The 23601-nt window shown below is 39.7% G+C and overlaps 1 protein-coding gene across 1 annotated transcript; it reads left to right on the top strand.

Annotated features, from left to right (window-relative positions):
• The first annotated feature begins 5004 nt into the window (after nt 1-5004).
• On the top strand, nt 5005-6412 carry pou4f3 (POU class 4 homeobox 3). The gene is made up of 2 exons (XM_073479854.1): nt 5005-5124; nt 5477-6412. Exons 1-2 carry the CDS (start codon nt 5005-5007, stop codon nt 6410-6412), a joined length of 1056 nt encoding a protein of 351 aa, XP_073335955.1.
• Nucleotides 6413-23601: the final 17189 nt, after the last annotated feature.

Below are 23601 nucleotides of genomic sequence, written 5' to 3'. Positions count from 1 at the left end.
CATTCTCCTAAACAACAGAAGCAGATGGAGACTTGCTTGCCCATACAGCTTGTTCAGCATAATCCAAGTCTCCAGAAGCCCCAAGATTGGAAATTGATTTAAAAAGACGGAGTGCTGTGGCAGCTACAGTGAACATTTAGCCTTTAAAAGGGTGAGAATAACATCTTTTCTAATACTTTTTTGAGATATCTGGGCTTCCGGAGACTTGTATCACGCCGGACAAGCTGTATGGAGCCCTTTTTAAAGTTTTAAAGCAAGTCCCCATCTACTTCAGTTGTTAAGTAGAATGCTGCAACACTGTTTTGTTGCGAAGCTCCAGAACTGTTTTGTGGACCACGAGACTTTACCTGATTTTTCATCGGCGTTGGGGTGAGTACATAATGATTGAGTTTTCATTTTTGGGTGAGCTTTTCCTTTAACTGTTTGAATGTTGTGTGTTTGTGTCTGGCTAACTGACCCCTCAGTTGACGTAGAATGGAAAAGTAAACTTAAACAGAAGATCTATCTGATTTAGCACATCAGCATAACTTAATGCCACTTTTATCATGATTTTTCAACATATTCTAGTACAATATTGCATTTAAATTGCAATTCAATTATAGCCAGATGGCTGTAGAGAAGAGTGTTCCTCTCAAAAGTTATTTACGTATTCTTTAGTTTCCATCCTTGAACTGCACAAATGACATATCTAAAATTGGCCAAACTGCAGAACTTCGATAGGGTACCCTCATGGACCTCTTCATGTTTTATTGACTCTCAACATTGCACCTCTTTACTATAAGTCACCACTGGTGCTGACCTGTTCATCAGGAACAATTTGGGGTTCAGTATCTCATTCAAGGATGCTTTGGCATGCAGCCCGGGGACTCTGGGATTTGAACCAGTGACCTTCTGATTGCTGGACAACCCGCTCTACCTCCTGAGCTACAGTCAATCTGTTTATCAGTTTGCTTACATGAATTAAAAACACAGCACTTAATCAGCTACGTCACCAGGATAACATTCTGGCACTTATCATTGCCGCAAAACATGTAGGTTCACATTTATCATAGGCTACGTAATATATTGACATTTCTGCAAAATGTATCATAACATGTTTGCATTACATGGATTATGACCTGACTTTCTTATCTTTAGGTGGTAGTGGAGTAACAGGCGAGGCTGCGTTTCAACATTTGTAAGCGTCACATCACAGGATATTTTTAAGGGGACCGTTTCCAGTCTGTTTGCCGCAACAAATAAATTACATTTCTCACGGGAAGTTGAGAACTCTCAAGCCGTGTTTGTGGCAGGAAAAATGAGCTCGGGACATCTCCAGCTGTGTTTGTGGCGACTAAAACAGATATATTAAGCCAAAACATGATGTTTTCCTAATCCTAAGAAAAGGGTTTTTATGCCTAAACCTAACAAGATCATAAAAACAGCATAGGATACAATTTAAAATTGAGCCTAAAGAGACATAAAGTTGCACCATTAAGTTTAACATGTAAGTGTGTGTGTGTTTTTCTGGCGATTGAGTTGTCCCACTTCATTATTTTCGTACAATAGGACACACTGAAGTGCATTATTGCTTCACAGACAACTAACACTGTTACTAGTTGTGCACTGATGTAGAATGGCAGTTAATGGTGAACCTGAACAGTGTTATATTCACATGTTTTGGTGATTTTAATGGATTCTTATCAGCCAATCAGAAACATGGCAATGTAATAATGAAATGAACCTCAACCAATCAACGTAACTACTACTATTATGTTATTCTTACTACTTCTATGTAGGTTTTAGGTACAAATATAAGCCAATAGGATCAAAATAATCCAATACCTTCCATTGTGTCTGTTCTATGAAGGCAAATAAAACCATCATTATACACACAGACACTCACATTGACAACCATGCCCCCAAACAAATCCCAAAACATCACAGGAAGAGACCTCTGACGCTCAGTTTAATTACAGCACCCAGCGACTACGACATATTAAAATATCACTGAATAATGCATGAGCGTTTCTTACTTTAGGAAGTCAAGTGAAAAAAACACTCAGAGTCTGTTTAGTTTAATGCAAGGACTCTCGGCTCTCCCCGGGGGAAGGGATTTCAAACTGGGGGCCCGGGCGGGCGCACCGCTCCCGGCAGGTCCCGTGGCGGCCTTGTGACTGCGAGGTGAGGGAAGAAGTACTGGGGGAAGTGGGCTCTATGGAAGCCAAATTCTGCCATTAATATTTGATAATAGGATTATTCATAAAATTTGACCAAAAAAATTATAACAATAAGTCTATGATTATTAAAGAAGCGGATGTTTCTTTATGGAAATGACCCCTCACAGTGGGTGGAGGAGTGAATGCGGGCACAGTACTCAGGTCTTCCTGGTGGCGTGTATGCAGGCCAGATGGAGGGGAGGTGAGAACAGAAGAGCCGCCGTCACATTTAGCCACAAATACGACAACACTCTCCATAAAACAGGTCAGAAGCAATCTTCAGAATATGACGAGCACAGAGGTGACAGAGTTGTGAACATACGAGTGCTGAATTATGAATGGCCCCAGCTGTAGGACAAAGGCTGAGAAAAGGGACTTCAGGGTTTATTCAGACCAACATCTCATAAATCCAGCGGGATTAAAACGCACAGCTTCTCACATGTGGCCTTTTCTGCAAGGTTCAAGGTTCATTTGTCATTTTACAATATGGGATTGTAAGTTTTAGTCCCCTTACGATAAACAAGGAAAAATATTTTTTATAGTGGAGTGTTGAGGATGAGTTCAGGAGTCGTACAGCGTGAAGAAAGAAGCTGCTCTGTAGTCTGGTGGTACGACAGCGGATACTTCTGTATCTTTTGCCACAGGTCAGCAGGGTTTATGAGTGATATATGTTTGTGTTTTTTATACATTCCTCAGAAATTGTTTCAGTAAATCAAAAGATTTCATCTGTAATTAAAAGGTATCAATCAAACTTTAAGAAAAAAACTAAACTAAACATACACTGTAAAAAAAAGTTAATAAAAGACAGCTTTTAGCTTTAATATTGCATGACATCTTTTTTATTATTTGGCCCTTTAATCTTAAATAAGTGATATTTACACATATAAAAACAATCAAATTATCATAAATATCAATACAAGCCAGGATGTTCTGAACAAACGCATTACAAACACCGACAAAAGGTGTTTTGGAACATTAAACGGTCACTAACAAACAGTAACATTTGTTTTAGCACATAAAACAGCAAACTTAGAAACTGCTCAGCACGATGCATGATGGGAAATGTGAGCCACCCTGACTCTCAGCACTGTCTTACACTCAACAGTCAAGTGGTGTCTTCACAGTAAAGCTTCTGACTAGTTTGTGAATAAACGGCTAGGAAGTTGATAAAAAACACATTTATTCAACGTTTATGTTGTTAAAACCTCCACAAGTATAGAAGATATCTGTCAGTTAACAAACATCTATGCAACTACACCACACCAGAATCAATAATTCTTTAAGAGTTGATCGTCACTTACTTTATCTAAGTTAATAAATGTAATTATTAACCTTGGATTCAACATTTTTCAATTAAAAAACTTTGCGGAAGTATTTATATGACGGAGAGAAATTCATTTTCTGTAAAAAAAAAAATCTGGTTATTCAAAGTTACAGTTTTTTCATGTGGTTTTACATTCAACATGTCAATTCACAGGCCAGATCTGTAATTGTATTGATATTTGTGTGTTTGAAAAATACAGGGAAAATCCGTAGAATTGTTTTGTTATTTCTTGTTATTATTTTGTTATTTTACATTAGATGTGTAAAATCAAGGTCTTTTTTGTAATTGGGTGAATATTTTGTGTATTTAAAAAAAAAAGGGAAAATCTGTAAAATAAATGGGAGAAAACCCAATAAAGTTATTATTTCTTTACAGTGTATCTTCATCGTGTTCGGTTATATCAATACAAGACGCACAGATCCCTCTCCAGTCTCCATGCAGCTCTTAAACTTATCTCTCCCCGGCCTGCAACAGGTTTTGCGTGGTGAGAAAAAAAGAGGCCTCGGCTGTTTTAATCTGTGTAATGAATAAGAACATGCCAACGTGGTAATGGATGCCTGCCACCGTGCTGCTAAATTATTCAGAGTCTGGGGAACCAGAGAGGCGGCCGACAGGATCGGATGGACCCGCTGTGTCATCGGTGCGCCTCTGGCCGCCTGGCTCCTCTTTCGGGCCCGTCCAACCCCCGGCTCCGTGAGCTTAAACCGGGCGGCCACATGAGAAGCCTTGTATGGAGGATTGAGCTTTCGCATGGGCGGAGAGGAAGGACGAGGACCTCGGGTCAGCTGGTCAGCAACCTGTAGGCCTGAGATACTCGTCAAAGCATGTGGGCCGAGAACCAGAACTACTGTTTCCATCCGTGTGTCCATCTGTGGAGCCGGGCGGTGCTGCGCTGTCCATGGTGCTGAAACAAGCGGGTGGCGCTCAAGTTTTAACGCTGTTTTAAAGTCTACATATGCGAATATAATTGGCCCCACAAAGTGTTTCAGCTAGTGGAGCATTGTTGACACATTGAACACATGCTGAACAAGACGAGATGTGCGTAATCCCGCGCTGAACGCGTAAATGAGTTCAACTCGGGCCCCGTTTATTTCCTGGAATTAACAAAAAAAAGTTGTATAAAAGAGGTTTACTTCATAAAAACGCGTATTACTCATTCTTGAACTCCGTCAGTCATCAGTGAACAATGATTTAATATAATATTAGAGTGATTCTGGTCGCGTTTGTTCGACGCCTGCGCACTGAGGACTACATTTGCAACCTGTAAGTTGAGCAGAGGAGCAGGTGGGAGGGGAGGAGGAGGGAGGCTGAAAGAGGAGGAGGAGGAGGAGGAGGAGGGGAGGAAGAAGGGGGACGCCGGGAGGCGCTGCCGGTGTGAGCTGCTCAGTCTGGTGAGGGAGAGCAGAGGAGCTGTGTAGCTGTCCGCTCCCCGGCGTTCATGTCAGGGGCCACACTGCTTGCGAGCTGCGTGCAGGGAGGAGGATGATGACCATGAACGGCAAGCAGCATTTCTCCATGCACCCGGCTCTGCACGAGCCCAAGTATCCCGGCCTGCACTCAGGCTCGGAGGGCATGCGCAGAGTCTGTCTGCCCGCCCCGCAGGTACGTTCAGGTCGGGGGGTGAGAGGAGGGGAAGAATATCACACTGGAAATGTCTGTAAAGTTGATTTGACAGGACTTTGTTCTCTATCCGCTCTCTCTCTCTCGCCCTCTCTCTCTCTTCTCTGTCTGTGTCCCCCCCCTCTCCAGCCCCCCCTCCTCACCCCCCTCCTCTCTCATCCACATGTCTATTCAAGCAATGCTCTTGCTTTCATATTAATTTTTATGACTTGCGCTTTGAGGAGGGTTCTCTCCTCTCCTCAGCGCTGCTTGCCTTTGGAAAATGTTTTTTAGATCCTGAGAGCTGCCTGACAGAATTCCCCACTGACTCCAGTATGCGCACTCTTGCTTGCAGCTGCAGGGCAATATATTCGGAGGCTTTGATGAGAGCCTGCTGGCACGGGCAGAGGCTCTGGCGGCTGCTGACAGCATTGTCTCTCACGGCAAGAGTCACCCGTTCAAACCAGACGTGACTTACCATACCATGAGCAGTGTCCCCTGCACCTCAGCCTCCTCCTCTTCCTCCACCACCGTGCCCATCTCCCACATCCCCTCCACCATCGCCTCCCACCATCACCACCATCACCTCGGACAGACTCTGGAGGCCGGGGACCTCCTGGACCACCTCTCCACCAGCCTGGCCGTGACCGGGATGGGCGCTCCGGAGCCTCCCGGGATGACCACGGCGGCGCACCACCACCAGCACCCTCACCACCACCTGCAGACCATGGGGCAGCTGCACCAGGCGATGGCCACCATGGCGCACCCTCACTCTCTGTCGGTGCACGGCGGCATGGCGTGCGTCAACGACGTGGAGTCGGATCCGAGGGAGCTGGAAGCGTTCGCCGAGCGCTTCAAGCAGAGGAGGATCAAACTCGGGGTGACCCAGGCGGACGTCGGGTCGGCGCTGGCCAACCTCAAGATCCCAGGAGTGGGGTCTTTGAGCCAGAGCACCATCTGCAGGTTCGAGTCCCTCACCTTGTCCCACAACAACATGATCGCGCTGAAGCCGGTCCTCCAGGCCTGGCTGGAGGAGGCGGAGGCTGCGTACCGGGAGAAAAGCAGCAAGCCGGACCTTTTCAATGGGAACGAGAGGAAAAGAAAGCGCACGTCCATCGCCGCGCCGGAGAAGCGCTCTTTGGAGGCGTACTTTGCCATCCAGCCTCGGCCCTCCTCGGAAAAAATCGCGGCCATCGCCGAAAAACTGGACCTGAAAAAGAATGTGGTTCGAGTGTGGTTTTGCAACCAGCGGCAAAAACAGAAACGAATGAAATACTCTGCGGTGCACTGACTTTCACACATCATGAATAAAATAGCCTACTACATTTTTGATCGAGTGATTAATAAGAGCCTCAGTAGCCTAACTAACAGGGATTTATCAGCAGCTCCTCACGTCTCGTCTTGGATTATCTCCAAAAAGACTTTTTTGGTGTCACTCACTCTTCGTTGTCGCACTTTTTTTTTCTCTCTCCCTCTCCAAGTTTTTGTCATGAATATGTGGACTTCTAAATGATTGTGTTGATGTTGTCGATCATGTATCTTGCACACTAAATACGAACTTTCCAAACCCTGACAGTTTGTCACATTCAGGGATGTTAACTCACCTTTTAAAAAAAACAACAAAAAAAACAAAAAGAGTTTGGAGGTGAAAGAAATGATGATTTTATGGAAAGATAACTATTTTTTTTTCTTTTTATTCTGTAACGTTGGTCGAGATCAGAGTTTATATCCTTCACATCACTGGCTCACATGTGCAGAAGTTCACCATCACACCTTTAACTGTGTTTCCACTTCTTTATTATTTTATTCCATCTACGAATGTGAGTTCATGCGAGGGGTTCAAACCACCTTTTATTTATTGATTTATTTATTTATTATTTCATTTATTTTCTTGCAAACGAATCTGCCCTCTCCATGAACTGTGTGATGGTCATTTACGCACAAATATGAATAATTACCGTAATGCTTTCACGAGGCATGACACACTTGAGTCTGTTGATCTTGAATTATTTAGAAAAATGGAAAACGACACCGTCATATATGAGGCACATCCGTGTGGCTTTGGCTGCTGCTATATTTTAGTATTTTGATGTGAACATGTTTTGTTTTTTTCGGAGCATTACAGGTGAGCTATATATTTATTATATAGCCCAGATATATATATAAATATATACATACAGTATATTTAGAGCTACGTCACCTAATTTAAGTATTTATTATTTCCTCACTCTTGAGTTCACTTGAAAAAAATAAATGTGTGAAGTTTAAACTTAATAAATTATTGGTTATTTTCTAAAGATTTCTCTGAAGCAGCGACTTTATTTTTTTGTGCTTTATTTTAATCAAGTGCAGAATATATCAGACTCATCATGAGGGGTTGTCTTCTTTTAAAAAACGTGATTTTCTACCTATCCAATGGTCGATAAAAACACACACATATATAAATATATATCTTTGTTTGTTTTCTGTCAACTCACCCGGTTGTTTTATTTATGACTCCCCAAAGCTCTGCTGGGATTAAATATGTATTGTCGTACATGATATAAGCACCAGAAAATGAAAGGGCCTCCACTTTCACAGTAGTTTTCACACGGCGGAGCGCAGGAAGATGTGCGTCCCCACACGCTGCCTAATGACCCCCCCTCCCCTTTTTACCCCCCCTGCCTGTAATTAGCGCAGTTTTTAATTATGGATGCCTTCGTGTCACCGGGTTATGTCGTGTGCAAGCACGGGGTTTGAAATTATTAAGTAATGACGATGCAATATTAATTATATATTGGTATAAAACGAGGTAATGCGGAGGAGTTGGGAGCAGAAGTCTGACTCTGGGGAGAGACGGGACACAACAGGTTCACCGAGGGGGAAAAAAAAAGGAAATTTAAGTTTTTTATTTTGTATTTTTCTTGTTTGAATAAGTGAGTATTTCCTCCTTTTATTATTTTACAATATCATGTATTAAATGTGTAAATACGGGCCTGTTTTTCATGTCGTTTCTATTTTTATTTCAGCGGAGAGAGGGCATGTGTCGCATTTTAATTCTTCCGTGCATCTTCGTAAATCCACAGGAGGCCCAGTTTGCTAAAATTAAATTTTACTCGCAATTCCTAAATATTGTCAGCGTCACATTCTTCTCCTAATAATAAGCAAACATTTCTTTTTTAAAAACATAAATAAAAATATAAATAAATAAAATAAAAAGCTTCCTCTCACTGCCAACATGACCCGCGGGTGTGTTGATTTTCCCACCGAGACTGTCGGCGGGGTTGTTGATCGATACACGGAAGCGTTTGTGGCTCTTATTAATATTCTCTTTGATGCCGAGCAGTGATTAATAATAATTTAAAGCCTTACTATTTTTTGTAAGAGGGGGGAGGAAGGCGAGATAAAAATGGGAATTGTGGTGTCACATTTATTCGTGACGTAGCAGAAGAAGGTTCGTCATCAAGAAGTGTTGTCGAAGTGTCTGATAAGGACGAGGGCCTCAAACGCACCACGTGGCTGCTGCGAATGAGGTGTTTCTGACGTAAATGTGAGGTAACAAAAAAAAAGAAAAGGAGCGTGGACCGTCTGAATAATTGATCTTTGTAATACCCCATATTGATATCATAACGTAGTCGCTGTGTGGTAAGTTGAGCTGAAGGCTTGTGAGCGTTAGCGGCATGTGGCGACTGAGGGCACTTCAATTATTCAGCAGCAGCTGAAAGGTATATTGCGTTTTCTCATGCAATAATGGAGGTGCGTCGGGCCAATTTGTGCATTATGTTTAATATGAAAACTCCTTCTGAACCGAAGCGAATGCAACCAATTTTTTAAAAAATAACTAGAATTTAGGAGCTAAAGATTGTGTTTTGGAGAGGGCGAACGTTAAAGGTGCGCTATGTAGTTTTGGGGAAGACATTTCAATCAGAAGAGAAATATCTTCACTGACTGAATAAACAAACTGACCTTAAAGGACAACACAATTTCATACTGTTTTACTTTGTTTATATGTGGCGGACCCTGCCACCATTCTAGCTCCAAACAGTGTTCTGGACGCCCATTTTCGTCTGAGAACTGCTCGTTTATTCAGTAATGGAAAAAGAGTTTGTTTTATTCCCTCATTAATATTGTAAATATCACAATTCTGACTTTGGATTTCTACATAGTGCCCCTTTAAAAAGATGACAAATGTAGAAAACCAAAATAAAAAAGAAGGATAAGGAGAGATAAAAAGAGGAGGGAAAGAAACAGAGATGTCTGTGTTTGCTTGAGCTGTTTTCAAGCAGGGATGACCATTTTTGACAGAATGAGGCTCCGTCTAATTGCCGAAGTACGCATGCACGTACATATACATGTAGTCCCTCACACATACACATACACGGGGTGGCTGTCATCTTTGGGAGCAGAGTGCGGGAATGTGAGCGGAGGGGTGGGAGCCCCAAACACCGCCAACTCAATAATTCATCTGATGCCAGCAGCAACAAATGTGACCAGAGCGATGGGAGACAGCTACCTCTGCGCTCTCTATTAGTCACCTTCTATTATCATCAGAAGCCAAAACCTACTGCTCGAGTCTATACACATACCTGTGTGCAGCACACACACACACACACACACACACACACACACACACACACACACACACACACACACACACACACACACACACACACACACACACACACACACACCACAGGGAGATTGTGTTACTCTCTGGAAACTCGAGGCCAGGGTGATGGATGTCCGTTAAAGGTATGGGAGGAGATGCTGTTCCTCTCTCCTTTCTCTACACTTTGGTGTGTGAATCCACATCATGTGTGAGTTTCTATTAAGACGGACAGCTCTTTGTTCCACTATAACTAATTGTGATGAGAGAAAAATAGAAAATTCAACCTAAATAAACGGAAAATTGCAACATAAAGAAATGTTCAGTTTTAACTTATCTGGTGTTTTTCAGAAATGTACTTGGCTAGTATTTATTCTGGTGATTGGGTCGACTGTATCATACAATTCTGATGTATCTAAATGTTTTCCTACTCTTTTAATAAGGTCAAAGGGTTTACATCCCACTAGGAAAGAAAGAAAGAAAGAAAGAAAGAAATTGTTTCCCATTGGAATTTAATTGTGGCATGAAGTAGTGCATTATAAGGCATAAGTTAGAGTACTACTAATATCCAATAACACACATCCATATGTGTACACATAATTCATGTATTCACACGTATGCACACTGTAAATACAGACACAAATCTTTATGCAGCTATATAAACCTCGTACATATAGATATATAAAGACTGCCATACATAATTATTTGTTGGTTTATGCAGATAAAGGTAAAATAAATAAATAAATAAAATGTATATATCCCTTTAATTGACCTTATCGACTTGGTAGTATCAATTCTCCAGCTGTCTCCGTGACTCGAACTGTCCCACCCAGGTTCAAAAATTAAGTTCTGTTCCTTAATAACATCCTTCGAGAGGAAACGATGCTTCAAATCATTTGTTTTCTCTTCGTAGCTTCAGATATGGAAGCGCTCCCATCAGAAAGATGATGCTGTTCAAGTATTTCCCTCCTGCATCGTCCCCTAAATACACCAAACACTAGGATGAGAGGAAAGCTGGAAATATTATTCACAGAGCTTCACTTTTCAACTTCAACCCTGAACAATACTTCTTCCTCACAATACCAACATAGATAAAAGTCTGATTCTTCGTCTTCCTTACTAAATCTACTGTTGGAAACCCCATTTTTTATATATTAGGTAAATACCTGTAAATTAACTTTAGTTGTAAAGTTCTAATAGTGACATCAACGGTGGTTGGTGTAGATGCTTGAAAAAACTTTTTCTTGCAAACTTTCTTTAATATTTCTCTCTTTTTTGCTAAATTTAGAGTGAAAACTGCGTTAATTAACTCCAAAAAATAAAACTACTCAGCTCCGCCTCGGCTGGCTTCAACATTAGACTTTACTTTTACTTTAATACTTACTGTAAATCTTGCTGATAATACTTTTTTTTTAAACTTAAACAGTTTTGAATGCAGTACTTTGACTTGTGTTGGAGCATTTTTACAGAGATGTTTAACTAAAGTCAAGGATCTGAATACTTCTTCTGCTTCTGATGGTGCAATAGGCAAACAGGACAGATTGGCACAATAGTGTCACATAGTGGTGAAATAATTAGTCAATGACTTGATGAATCCCTTCACAGAAAACTGATCAAAAACAATTCTGAGTCATTTCTCAGTTTCAGCATCTCAAATCAGAGAGTTTCCTGTTATTCTCATCATTATAAAATAATATTTGGATGTTTTGGTCTGGATGGGCCTGTGACTGACATTTTTCACTATTTTCTAAATTAATTATGAATAAAAATAACATATAATGGAATGAAAATGAAATAATAAAAACAGTGTTCCAGTACTTTCAGTATTAATAAGTTTGTGACTGAAGAGAAATCTTGGCTCGTGTCACTTTTACTTACTAATAATATCAAATAAACCAAATTATGATTATTAATGAGTGAAAAAAAAAACAAAACACTTCTATGTTCTGAAATATCAACACCCTCCTCCTCACGCAACATCATTCATCTGTTATTATTTCACTAAGTGTCAGCTCTGCAGAGAGATCAGTGAACTTCTGTGACGGAGAAACATTTAGAGTCTCATAGTCTGTGTGTGAGGTCAAGCTGTCTGACGACCGAACACACCATGCATTATGCAGAGGCTATTGAGATGTGCACACACACACACACACATGACGGGACATGAGCACAGGCAGAGAGATCCTTCCTCTACAGCTGTGATCAATTGTGTTGTTTTAGCATAAATTAATGACATTTGATCATTTATTCAGTTTTTTTTCTTCCTGCAGAAGTTTGTAATTTTTTGAATCCCTAAAATACAAAATAAGAGCGTGGAATTGGAAAGGACAAAGGAGGGACGCTGTATTAGAGACACTCACAGAAACTCACTTATAGGCACTTGTTTAATTCATTCAGCGGGCCTGAAGAACAGTATTATACACCCCATTCATTATTCAAGTCCTCTCCATTATCAAAGTGCCCAGAGAAATAAGATTAACCCAGCCAGAAATAACTGACTGTGGCGTGATTTTTTTTTCTACAAAGCACTTAGCTGGTCGGGTGCAGGTCTGCACACAAACTCAGATTAGAGTATATGAACGTATAATCACCGTACAGTCTGCTGAACATAACAATCCTCTCTAAGAAAATGTGGCTGTAGTGTAGTGAGATGGGGGAAATGAGGAAGAAGGAAAGAGGAGAGGAAAGAAGTGTTGGAGGAGGAAGGAGGAAAGGGAAGAAAGAGAGTCAGAGAGAGAAGATGAAAGAAAAAAGGTCAGGAAAAGAAGGGACACGCAGAAGACTATCAAGGAAGGGATGAAGGAAGTACAATAGGAAGTAGAGGAAGAGATAAAACGCAGGGATGAAATGAGATGGAAGGAGGAAAGTAAGGATAGATGGAAGGAAGAAGAAGAGAAATGACACGTGAATGGGAAGAAAATAAAAAAGAAAAGAGAGAATCACGGAAAGAAACTGACTAAATCCCTGACGGTCCACATGGCTGTCATCCTGACTGTCTGGATTTAGCTCTTTTCATTTCCAACTTGATCATGTCAAGGTGAATGCGTCCCTGCCGGCCCGGACAGCCTGAAACTAAACTCCTGTGACAGCAGGAGCACCCAGAGGACCCGCAGCCATGAGAGGAGGGGTGGCACGAGGAGGCTACGCCCTCCTACACAGGAGGGGGACATCGTCCAATCAAAGCCATGTCCACTTACACACTGTTAATTAGCTCTTCACTCCGCCTGCTTTGAATAACAGGTATCGCAGTATGGTTTTTAAATCCTGGCAAAAGACTGAAGGATGAGAGCTGCTTTTTTTTCTTCTATTTAATTTTCAAAAATACAGATGCAGCCTTGGTGTAACGCTGCCACCAACTGTTAAGTGTCTCTGCTCCTCCACAAATCCTAGAAAATATATTAGAAAATATATATTTAATAATTTCGAAGACAGGTGAGAACAACAACAGAGGGCAGAGGAAACAAATTATTTTTTGTATTATCAATAATAAATACAATATAATGTGGGAGGAACCTATAAAATAGCCCTTTTTTGAATATTAAAGGTACAGTATATGCTGTAGAAACGTAGAGCACATTGTGTTTTTTGTAGATACAGAAGAGGATTAGCGCCATGGATGTAAAAAAAAACCCAAAACATTGCGTGAGTGCCGTCTTGGATGCCGTATGGTAGATAAAACATGATAAAGTGCCTTCTAGAGTCCCCCTACAGTTCACTGTAAATGTATCTGGTGAGTTTCTGTGTGCTGGTGCCCCACCACATACAGCTGGTTCCCCCCTTTTATTTTGCCCCTGCCCCTCACACATCCTGAGTCCGCCACTGCAGTAGACTAGTAGTGTAAAAGGAGTAAATGCTGACACCAGTACCTAAAAGAATAACAATAAAATAAAATAAGATACATTTAGGAAAATAAGTAACCTACAATACAAAATAAGTCATATAAAAGGTAGTGTAAACAATGATATAATCATATTCTGACATTAAAGTCAGAACTTTGGCTCTAATCATCTTCCATACATTGAACGATATTATTACAACAACAAGTATTCTGCTAAAGTAGCATATATATCAGAGTTTGCTACTAATTAAGTAAAATAATGGAAGAAAGGAGTGCTTACAAAATCATAAACACTGGATGGGAACATGTCTGTTGACAGTACTGTGTATGTTCTGCATTTCTGATCGCCTTGAGGGTGAAAAACATGTAAACAAGGACGTGTAAAGCAGCTCAGTGCTGACACGCAGCGCCACTGCAGACCCATATACAGACTGAGGGCACACGGGAAAATAACAATGGCAGCGCTACGTCTTCCCCTCTGTCTCTCGCTCTCTCCCTCCACGGGGCTGTGCTTTTGAAGACAGACATGAAAACCGAGCCAGGCCACAGTGGGGCCCCTGAAGGAGGTCCCCTGGCAGATGCAGCCACCCGCTCCTCCCCTCCCCTGCTCCCACTGGCTCCAGGCCCTGAAGACAGCCCCGAGGCTAATCGACCAAGAACACAATAAAAACGCAGCAGAGGCAGCTGAGTGCGTATGTCTGCGTGTGTACAGATCAAGAGCGTCACAAAATTATATTTATCAAGTCACTGTGAAGATCCTGATCCGCTTTTACACAGGGATTTGTTTTGTTATAGGATGCTGGTGAGAAGCAAAGATCTGAACTCTTGTTGTGAGATGCAGTAAGTGTCATCAGCATGATACCTGCTGGATCCTATCGGAAGAGCAAAGCCGGTGTGATAGAGTTCAATAACAGGTCAGGTTATATCGCCTCAGGGAGATTCAGACTCATCTGCATACTTGCAAACATTCCCACATGGGGTTTGAACTGGTAGCCATGAAAACAGATCTAACGCAAATCTTATTTTATCCTTTAAAGAGGCCACATGATACTACTGGTAACACAGATTCTTTGAAATTAAACTGCTTCATTAGAAAACATAACTGTCAAACTTTTGAGGTTGGAACTGGTCCTGATAAACACTGTTAGCAGCCTAGCAGCTCATATTCGGGGCTGTTAGGACCCAACATTCAGAATTTCATATATTTGATCGGCTGAAAAACAAGTGGATGCAAATCTCGGAACGTCCAAAATCTAGTTTGCTGAGTGATTTAATACCTTTTAAATGTCTTAGTTTCTTTTTTTTTTTTAAAAAAAAACTTTGATCTGAAACACTGTCAGCAGCTCATAATCTGGGCTGTTAGGACTCAAAATAAAGAATTTCATATATGTGATTGTCTTACTGGCTTAAAAACGGGTCCAAATGTGTTTTCCCAAAAATGTAGGTCAATAATGAAGTAAATGACGGTGTCTACTGTAACCCGCCTTGTCCCCAGCACCAATTTATAGATTAGCGCCCCTCACTAGGAGGGTGCACACATTTGTACAGACACATTTTAGATGAAAAATTAATTAACTATAAACTTAATTGTGGCTCCTACACAATGAAAGTAGGTCTTATTTGCCACATAATCTAATGTTAAACTGAAAGTGAATGGTGGAACACAGTTACCTCCTGTATTGTATTGTGTTCTTAAAAATGCAAAATGGTACTAGGATTTCTAACTTTCTGCGCCCCACTCTCCCCAACGTGCTCAGATAATAAAGCATTCTACCTCACAAAAAAAATAAAACAGCATAAACAATGTTATTATTTTCTTTTTATTGTGTATTTTTATATAATTGCACAGTGACCTTTTACTTAAATGCACAGTATGTCATTTCTGCCACTCGGGGTTTCTCAATTAAAGCAAAACAAAAGACGTCAGAAACGTGGGATCGTGGGAGTTGCTGTCTTTATTGTTAAGCAACCGGTCTATCTACATCTACCTCTATCTCAGACGAGGTACTGCTTTAAAGTTTTATCCACGTTACGTTACTGCACGCTCCTCACTCTCTGACTCTCTCCCTGATGTCATAGAGACAGACGACCGAATGAAACACGCCGTTAACTTGAGTGAAATTATGGATTTCTTTCTTGTTTTTAAACATTTTAATGCAGAAATGTTACAAGTTTTTATCTCTGTTTACCAGTCTGTCGTCTTCATGTAATGTAGTGACCCACTGAACGAGCAGAGGTTCATCTTCAATTACAAAAACTGATCTATGAATTTATTTGTCCTTTGAAGTCCTTCAAGAGAAGCATGAGAAGGAAGGTTCTACAAAGTATTGGGAATATTCCAACAGTTCTATAAAAAGCGCTGTTGAAAAGGAGAGTGATTCTCTTTATTTAGTAATGAGGGAGCCACGGTTCAGTAGCGCACATACACACAGCTGAACGCCACACAGAGACCCAACCACCACCAAGAGCAAGCCTCCCCATAGCTCTCACATTGCATCAAGTCACTGAGTGACGGGTACATTGTCCAAGGCAAGGGGGAAAAGAGTGGTGAAAAATGTTTCTCTCAGAGAGCTCCTCAGTCAGTCGGCGAGGCAGCTCACCACAGCCAGGCAGAGAGCAGCTACACAAATGTATTTCTGGGGTGCGCCGATTGGTTGAGTGCACTCCATGAACACAGGGTTCTTCAGAAGTTCTTTGGGGGCTGAATGATTTACAGAATCATCAATATTTGAGCGATCATTTGAACTTCTAAACGTTTATGCATTGCTATTTCTGCACACACATAAATAACAAAATACTGTCATCATGCGGTGGTTCCCTCTGGTCCTGTTGAAAAGTAAATGATCAATGAGCGGTCATGAAGGTTATTCAAAGATTTCTTGTTTTTTTTTGTTTTTTTAAATTTGTAGTCTGGACTGCTTAAAATCATCTTTGTATAATACATTTTGAATTTATTAAAATTTAAAACTTCCTTTTTTTAATTTTTACCAATCAATTGCTGCATGGCGACTATTAGTTGAATAGTACGGAAGCTCATTGCAAAACAAACAGAACAATATCATGTTACAACCAGAAAAATGTTAGTTACAAGATGTTTTCATGCTTTATCAAGGTATTTTCACATTACTGTGAAATACAAGCTTATCGCGTTTTGGGCTGCCACTATATCAGATTTTCACTGCATGATTATCATGGCCAAACAAATTTACGATAGTGATATTATCACAGTCTCTTAAAGTTTTGTTTACTATGTGTTTTGTGTCTGTTTTTAGCATATAAATTACCCCCAATATATGAGTGCAGGGAGGTGAAGAGAGTCTGTAACCCATAAAAAGGACAATTACTATCAAACTAATCAGTCACTAATGCAAGAGCAGCCAGATGAACTCATAAACAAAAGATGCACAAGGCCGAACATCTTTGCTGTATTATTCACACAATATCATCATATGTGTGTAATTAACACAATAGCAATGTTTAATTTTTTAATATCACGGTCATTGTTACATATTATTATCATGTTATGACGTGATATCATGTTGTAACTTGAAACGTTTCACGTCATGACAAGATAAATAATATATTTGTTCTATTGTTTTGCGCTGAATTTGTATGATGTAATAATGTGTCTTGTTGTGAGTGAAAAAAAACTATTTTTAATGATAAACTTTTTAAGTCTAAACATGACACTGATCTGATTCTTTATCTGGCACGGCAGCAATACGTACATTTAATATCTTCACATGTGAAAGAGCACACTTTCAAAAGTCAGCCAGCAGCTTAATGACACCAGTATTCATACTGTGAGATGACATGCCTTAATATGTTTATTGAGGCGCTTTTCCATAAAATTCAGTTAAAACGACACATAACGCAAAGCATTTCCATTCATGACAAGTGTGATTTATTTTTGTATTTCAATGCTGTATGATACCATTACAATAAATATGCTACTCAAATATGTTTAACACAATAGCTCAATAAATTATATTAAATACAGGACAAAAAATAAATAAACAAGCTAACTCTAACCTCTTAGCCTGTATTTGATTGCATTCGGCTCAGACCACAACATATTCAATGTTAAAATGAAAAAAACATATTCTTGGTGGATTTCCATGTTATTCAGGGGCTGCTACTTCTTATATGTCCCGTGGAAGTTTCTGTGCTGGACACAGCGCTTGACATGTCCCAAAAGTTTGGATACTGGAACCTCCACAGTTGTTGTCACCCCATGTAGTGTACACTGAAAGACAAATCATGTCAGACCTGTGTAAATGCTCCTCCACTGTCACTCTATGTTCACATTTCATTTGTTTTCGCCAGTTTAAAGAAAGATTTCTGCCACATTTGTCAGAAGAAACCAACTCTTACATTTCTGCCATTGTTAAATGCCTGCAGGGTCCTCACAAGCACCGTCTTGTCCGTGCTTTTACAGAAGTCTTCATGCTTATTAAGCAGGATCTTTTGCACTTTGCAGAAGAACTTATCCTGTATGGGACATAGACAAAAATGTATAGCAAACCAAAAAGCTCAACGGCAAAAACACATGCTGCTAAAATCCTCAAAGAAAAGATGAGTTTATTTTATTCTTAGAATTTTGCTTTATTTTCTTATAACTTCCCCAGACAAGGTTTGGAAATACTTTTTAATATGCACAACTGTGTTTAGGGGAGCACACGTTATTGTTACGACCATGTAATGGAATCGACCAAAAGTATTTAAAAATCTTATATTAACTTCTAAAACAACACAAAAATACATCAAATAAACCCGCCATACAAACACAAATTCTGTAGCTTCTGTTGGCTGCTTTGAAACAGATCTTATTATGTTTTTACCCTCCAGTTACTGTGTTTGGTGCTTATTTGACCATCAGAAAATGTATAGATTAACACAAACACACACAGGACACTAACTGTAATATTTCTGGGAATTATTTATATAAATATCTGAAATTTTCACTGTTCTTTGGCAAAAAGCTACATAAATACAAGAAAAATTATTAGTGTACTGTTATTTGTTTCTGAAAAATACTCAGAGCTCATATTAAAACTAATGTTTCAAAAACACTCACCCCACATTGGTCCCTGCCTTGAGTCAGAAGTGACACATTCTCCACAAAGATATCCTACAGCACATATTAGAAGAATGAGTTTGATATGGACTTCAGGTACAATAGGATGTTAATAAGTGGAAGAACAGTTGTATTCATCAAAGGGGTTCTTACCTCAGTGAGAGATTCACTGCATTTCTCAGCCTGCTCGTATATCGCGTTTAGCTTTAGCCGATTTACATCAGACTCCTGAATATTACGAGGACTGACAACAGCTGGACCGACCAGCAGAGCCACAGCAGATACCAGAAGAAGCATATTCATCGTCATGACACAAGCTTGTTGGTTGTTGACCTCAAGATGGAGATATTTCAAGAAGCCCTTGAATTGATCACTCAGCCTGTTCTGAAGTCTCGACTGAGAACACAAGATTTATACTTGCTTGGCCCACGCCTTTGCTGTGATGTTTCACTCAGCACAAAGATCAAGCTGTCGGTCTGCAGTGCAAGATCAGATGTGACTGATATTTGTGTGGTTGATGAGCAAATTCACAAATTTCTCTGAACTCAGTATAGGAAAGCTGCTATACCAATAAGCAATCACTTACTGAAAGTCACCAGAGAACGTCAGAAATTATAGCCTGGTTGTTTTACAAGTAATTTATTATCAACTGTCACAGCAGAGCATAAAACAAAGGACCTGATCAGTGGCGGTTCTAGCTTGCATGACGCACTGGGGGATTTTTTACTATTATTATTGTTTATTGTTATATTGAACTGTCCTTTGGCTGCTGTGACACACAAATTTCTTTGTTTACGAGACTAATAAAGGAATTCTGATTCTGATTCTGAATCCCCTGCTTCACCGCTCCCTCGCACCAGTAAGGAGAGCTGAGGTCCAGAGCTGAACCTATCTGCCCCCCTCCCCCTTCTCCTTCTTCCACAACCTCTGTATGTGAGACTTTCTCAGCAGCAGATGCACCTTTACAAAACAGAGGGCGCCCAGCCGCCCACTCCCCACACGGCAACATGACATATTGACTTGACGTGTAAATGAGCAACACAAAATTTAAGGCAGCTGGTACGGGTCGGCACTGGGGTTGATCCGCTGAGATGAGATAAGCCCAGAGGTGGCTGCTACAGAGCTGGTTACTGTGGGCAACTGTCTGCTCGCTTTTTTTTTTTTTTGCGGGTGCTCATGCCGCCCCTCCACAAATGCCGCCCTGGGTGGCTGCCTGTATTGCCCATATGAGGAACCGCCACTGAACCTGATATACAGAGAGACAGCTCTTAAAATAAAATCTGGCAGGTAATAAAAGAGTAACAATTGTAGGAGAAACTAAAATATCATTATATGCTGACGATTGTAGTCTTTACTTATCAGATGTAGAATTATCAAGTTCCTCAAATAAATTGAGTTTTAACATGCTGAACTGGAGAAAATCGGAGTCAAGCCAACTGTTGCATTATTGTTAACACCACACCACAATAAAAATAATTGGAAAAAGAAATAGCTTACTTATTTAGGATAACTTAGGATTCAAATAAAGAAAATTTTGAGATAATAAGATGGCCAGTTCAGCCAGTGTCCTATACTTCCTACTAGTGTCAACTATGCTCCTAGTGTCACTTCATGACCTATTTGCACGACATGGAATTTAAGCAAGGTTCTTATATTTGCAGCTGACAAGTTCATGTTTAAAAGCACAACTACAGTTATAATTTGTAGTTATGAGAATAACAAAAAAGGCACACTTCCATACATGGATTTTAAATGTGATCTATATTCACTTAAAGTAAGAAAACTGCAATGGAGCAGGAGCATTCAAATGTGTAATCTCAATGTCATTCTGTAGAGGAGAACAAACACTTCCTCTTAGACCACTAATAGCTAGATTAACCCATTCCCTCCCACTTTCTGTGCTTTGAGTGTACCCAATTGCCTTCAAGTGCCTTCATGTCAGATTATTTTATGTAATGTAGAACTAATATTAAGTTCTATGTTAGTTAAACATGTATTGTGTTGTACTGTAGATTCTGCGTTACAATGACAGCGACAACAATTCTTATCCGTGTTGTATTGATACACAACAAATACATACACTGATAAAAATTGTATAAGTGGAGCTGACAGGGGACTCCTTTCCTGAATACTAAGAAGCATTTTGTCTTATCTAGCCTTCTGCAGAGAAACTTTTACTGTGGTTTTAAAGCAGAAGAGTGACGGCAGTATGACCAACAGAGCTATTCGGAGGCCCATATATGGCTGAATGTATAGAGACAACTGAGAAAGTCAGCATAAACGACAGAGAGCAGAATAATCCATCAATTCATCTGACCTCCTGCATCTTACTTACATCGTTTAATATAATTTCAAAGGGTATTAAACCTCAAGGGAAAACTGTGACAAATAGACTAGTACTATATGTGTCATTAAAAAAAACCTTGGAAACTCTTGGCATTATGTTCTAATGAACAACCACAATTGGATAATTTTTAAGATACAGCGTTACAATCCAAGTCTCTAGGGAAAAGCAACATGAAATTTGTCAATAAAGTCATTTATTGTTGTAGCGACGAAAGTTTTACAGTGAAAAGATCAAATCAGTGATCAATAGGTTCATCTTTGGACCTCAGCTCCCCCTACTGGTGCGGGGGAGCGGTGAAGCAGGGGGTGCCGCAAACGGGGAAATCTGTGCGTCGCAGCAGTCAAAGGACAGTTCCATATAACAATAAACAATAATAATAGTAAAAAATAAACAATGTAATAAAAAAGTAAGAAATAGAATCGTATATACATAATATGTACAAATATAAACAGTGTAATTATAGACAGTGTGGGCAGTGTATTGTTATTAATAATAATAAATATGAGAATGAAAATTGCCCAGTTACTGCAAACCAAAATGAGAAATTAGTTATGTATATATTCATATTAGATTCATCTAATAGTGCACAACTAATGCAATCAGTAGGCTAAAGTCAATCACATCACAAATTGCTTCCAAATAAAGCACATTTCAGTCATAATAATATTGTGAATATTAGTTTAATAAAAACTTATTTTGTTGGGGGGTGGGGGTGGGGGGGTTCGCCCAGGGCGTCATGCAAGCTAGGACCGCCACTGCTGGAGACCCTCCATTCAAGTGAGGAAAAACGTGCCATATTGAGAAAAAACCTTTTAACATTGACAGAATATCTGATACAAATGATAATATATGTAAAGTGTGTGGATCCAGGAGACTACTGAGCAGGACGAGGCATCGCCACGTGGCATTTTAAAGATCCATTTTAAACATGGTTTTCAGGTTTACGAGATGTGGGACTGACCATGAGTCTGCGGGGTTCAAGCCTTTTGGATTAGTGTTGAAACATGATTCAAGTCAAAATTTTTGTGCTGTAAATAATGTTGTGTTGACATCCAAGGCAAGTAGTACAAGTAGATATCTATAAGTCAGTTGCTCTGCAAACAAGTTGCACATAAACAAAATATTTTGTGTGATACAACAAATTCTTATATATTCTTTTCTATAATGTTAGTCAAATCTTTTATTTTCTAATTCTTGAGTTGATAATACTGCTGTAACATAATTTCGCTCATGGGATCAATAAAGTATATTCACCTATTTTAATCTGAAAAGGGATTTGGCCTGTTTTTCATATTCTTAAAATTTGGCATTATGAAATTCTAAGCTTGCACAGCTTGGTTCCCATACTGAAATCAATCTTACATTTACATTTGAGAGTACCAACAACACTTTAATGCCACTGAGCATACAATGAGATCATGGTACAGCTAATAGAAATAAAAAAATTGAAGAAAAATAAAACATTGGTCAATTCTCAGCACACACCAAAAATTAAAATGAATTTGGCACTATAGTTTACAACTATTGCCCAGCGTTACTCAAACTTATTTACTTACATTGCAAGAGGTCAAAGCCAAGCAAGTACACTGAAACACTGAATGAGTCAAAAAGTATATCATCAAAAATCAACACAAAAGATACAAATAAACGTTATAGAGAGTGTATTTCTGTAAATTCTGATTAACATGCCGTACAGTACAGCACAAATCATTTCCACACACGCTGTCCTCATGGATAATGAGATTTATTTTTCTGTAAACACATACTTCAATGCTGTAGGACAGGATTGCAATAAATATGTCTTTATAATATATAAAACAGCCTTAAATTATTAACTTATGTTAAATACAATGGAAAAATAAATATGAAGGTGTATTTGACAGTGCTCAGATCTGGGTCACAACACTGTCCAGTTGTTTGAGCCAAGACCTGAGCACAAACCATGTATCAAGTTGCAACAGTGACTGCCAGATAACCAGGCAGGTAAAAGTAAATACCTGTTAAAATAACATTTATTACATTGATGTACTGTTTGTAGTATTGAACTAAGCAGGCTGTGCGTCGTGCTGAGGGGCTGCAGATAATAATTTGCTTGAATATAACTCAATACAAATCAATCTTTCTAATCTCTTCTAAATAAAAACAATAACACAAAGAAACAAACTTATTTTACCTGTTAAACAACATACTTATAAAATACAATCTATATTCTCCAATAATTTTCCATTCGTCAATAACACCATCTTTGAAAATGTAATTCTTTTAGAAAAAACAAAACAAAACAAAAAACTTTCAAGGACTCAAGTGATCCACTGACAGCTGAGTCGCAGGTCTGGGAGGAGTTCAGCGGTTGCCCAAGAAGTTCCTGTTGCGGATGCATTTGGTGAGGTGTCCTACAAGATTGGTAATCGGTTTGGTGTCGGCTGCAGGTGTCACTGCCATTAGCAACTCTGTGCAGTTTGTCTGAAAAACAAGAAATCATGCTGGTTCAGCATACTCCCTTATTAATGTACAATATGTGTGTGGTATTCTAAACTGTCCTAACGCAGATTTGACCTCATGTCAGAAGGAAGACTCACATTTTTGCCTTTGATGAATGCTTCCAAGTTCCTCACAAGTTCCTTCTCTTCCTT

This window comes from Pagrus major, chromosome 13, assembly GCF_040436345.1.
Source record: "Pagrus major chromosome 13, Pma_NU_1.0".
Lineage (NCBI taxonomy): Eukaryota > Metazoa > Chordata > Actinopteri > Spariformes > Sparidae > Pagrus > Pagrus major.
This window is presented reverse-complemented; position numbering and strand designations above follow the sequence as displayed.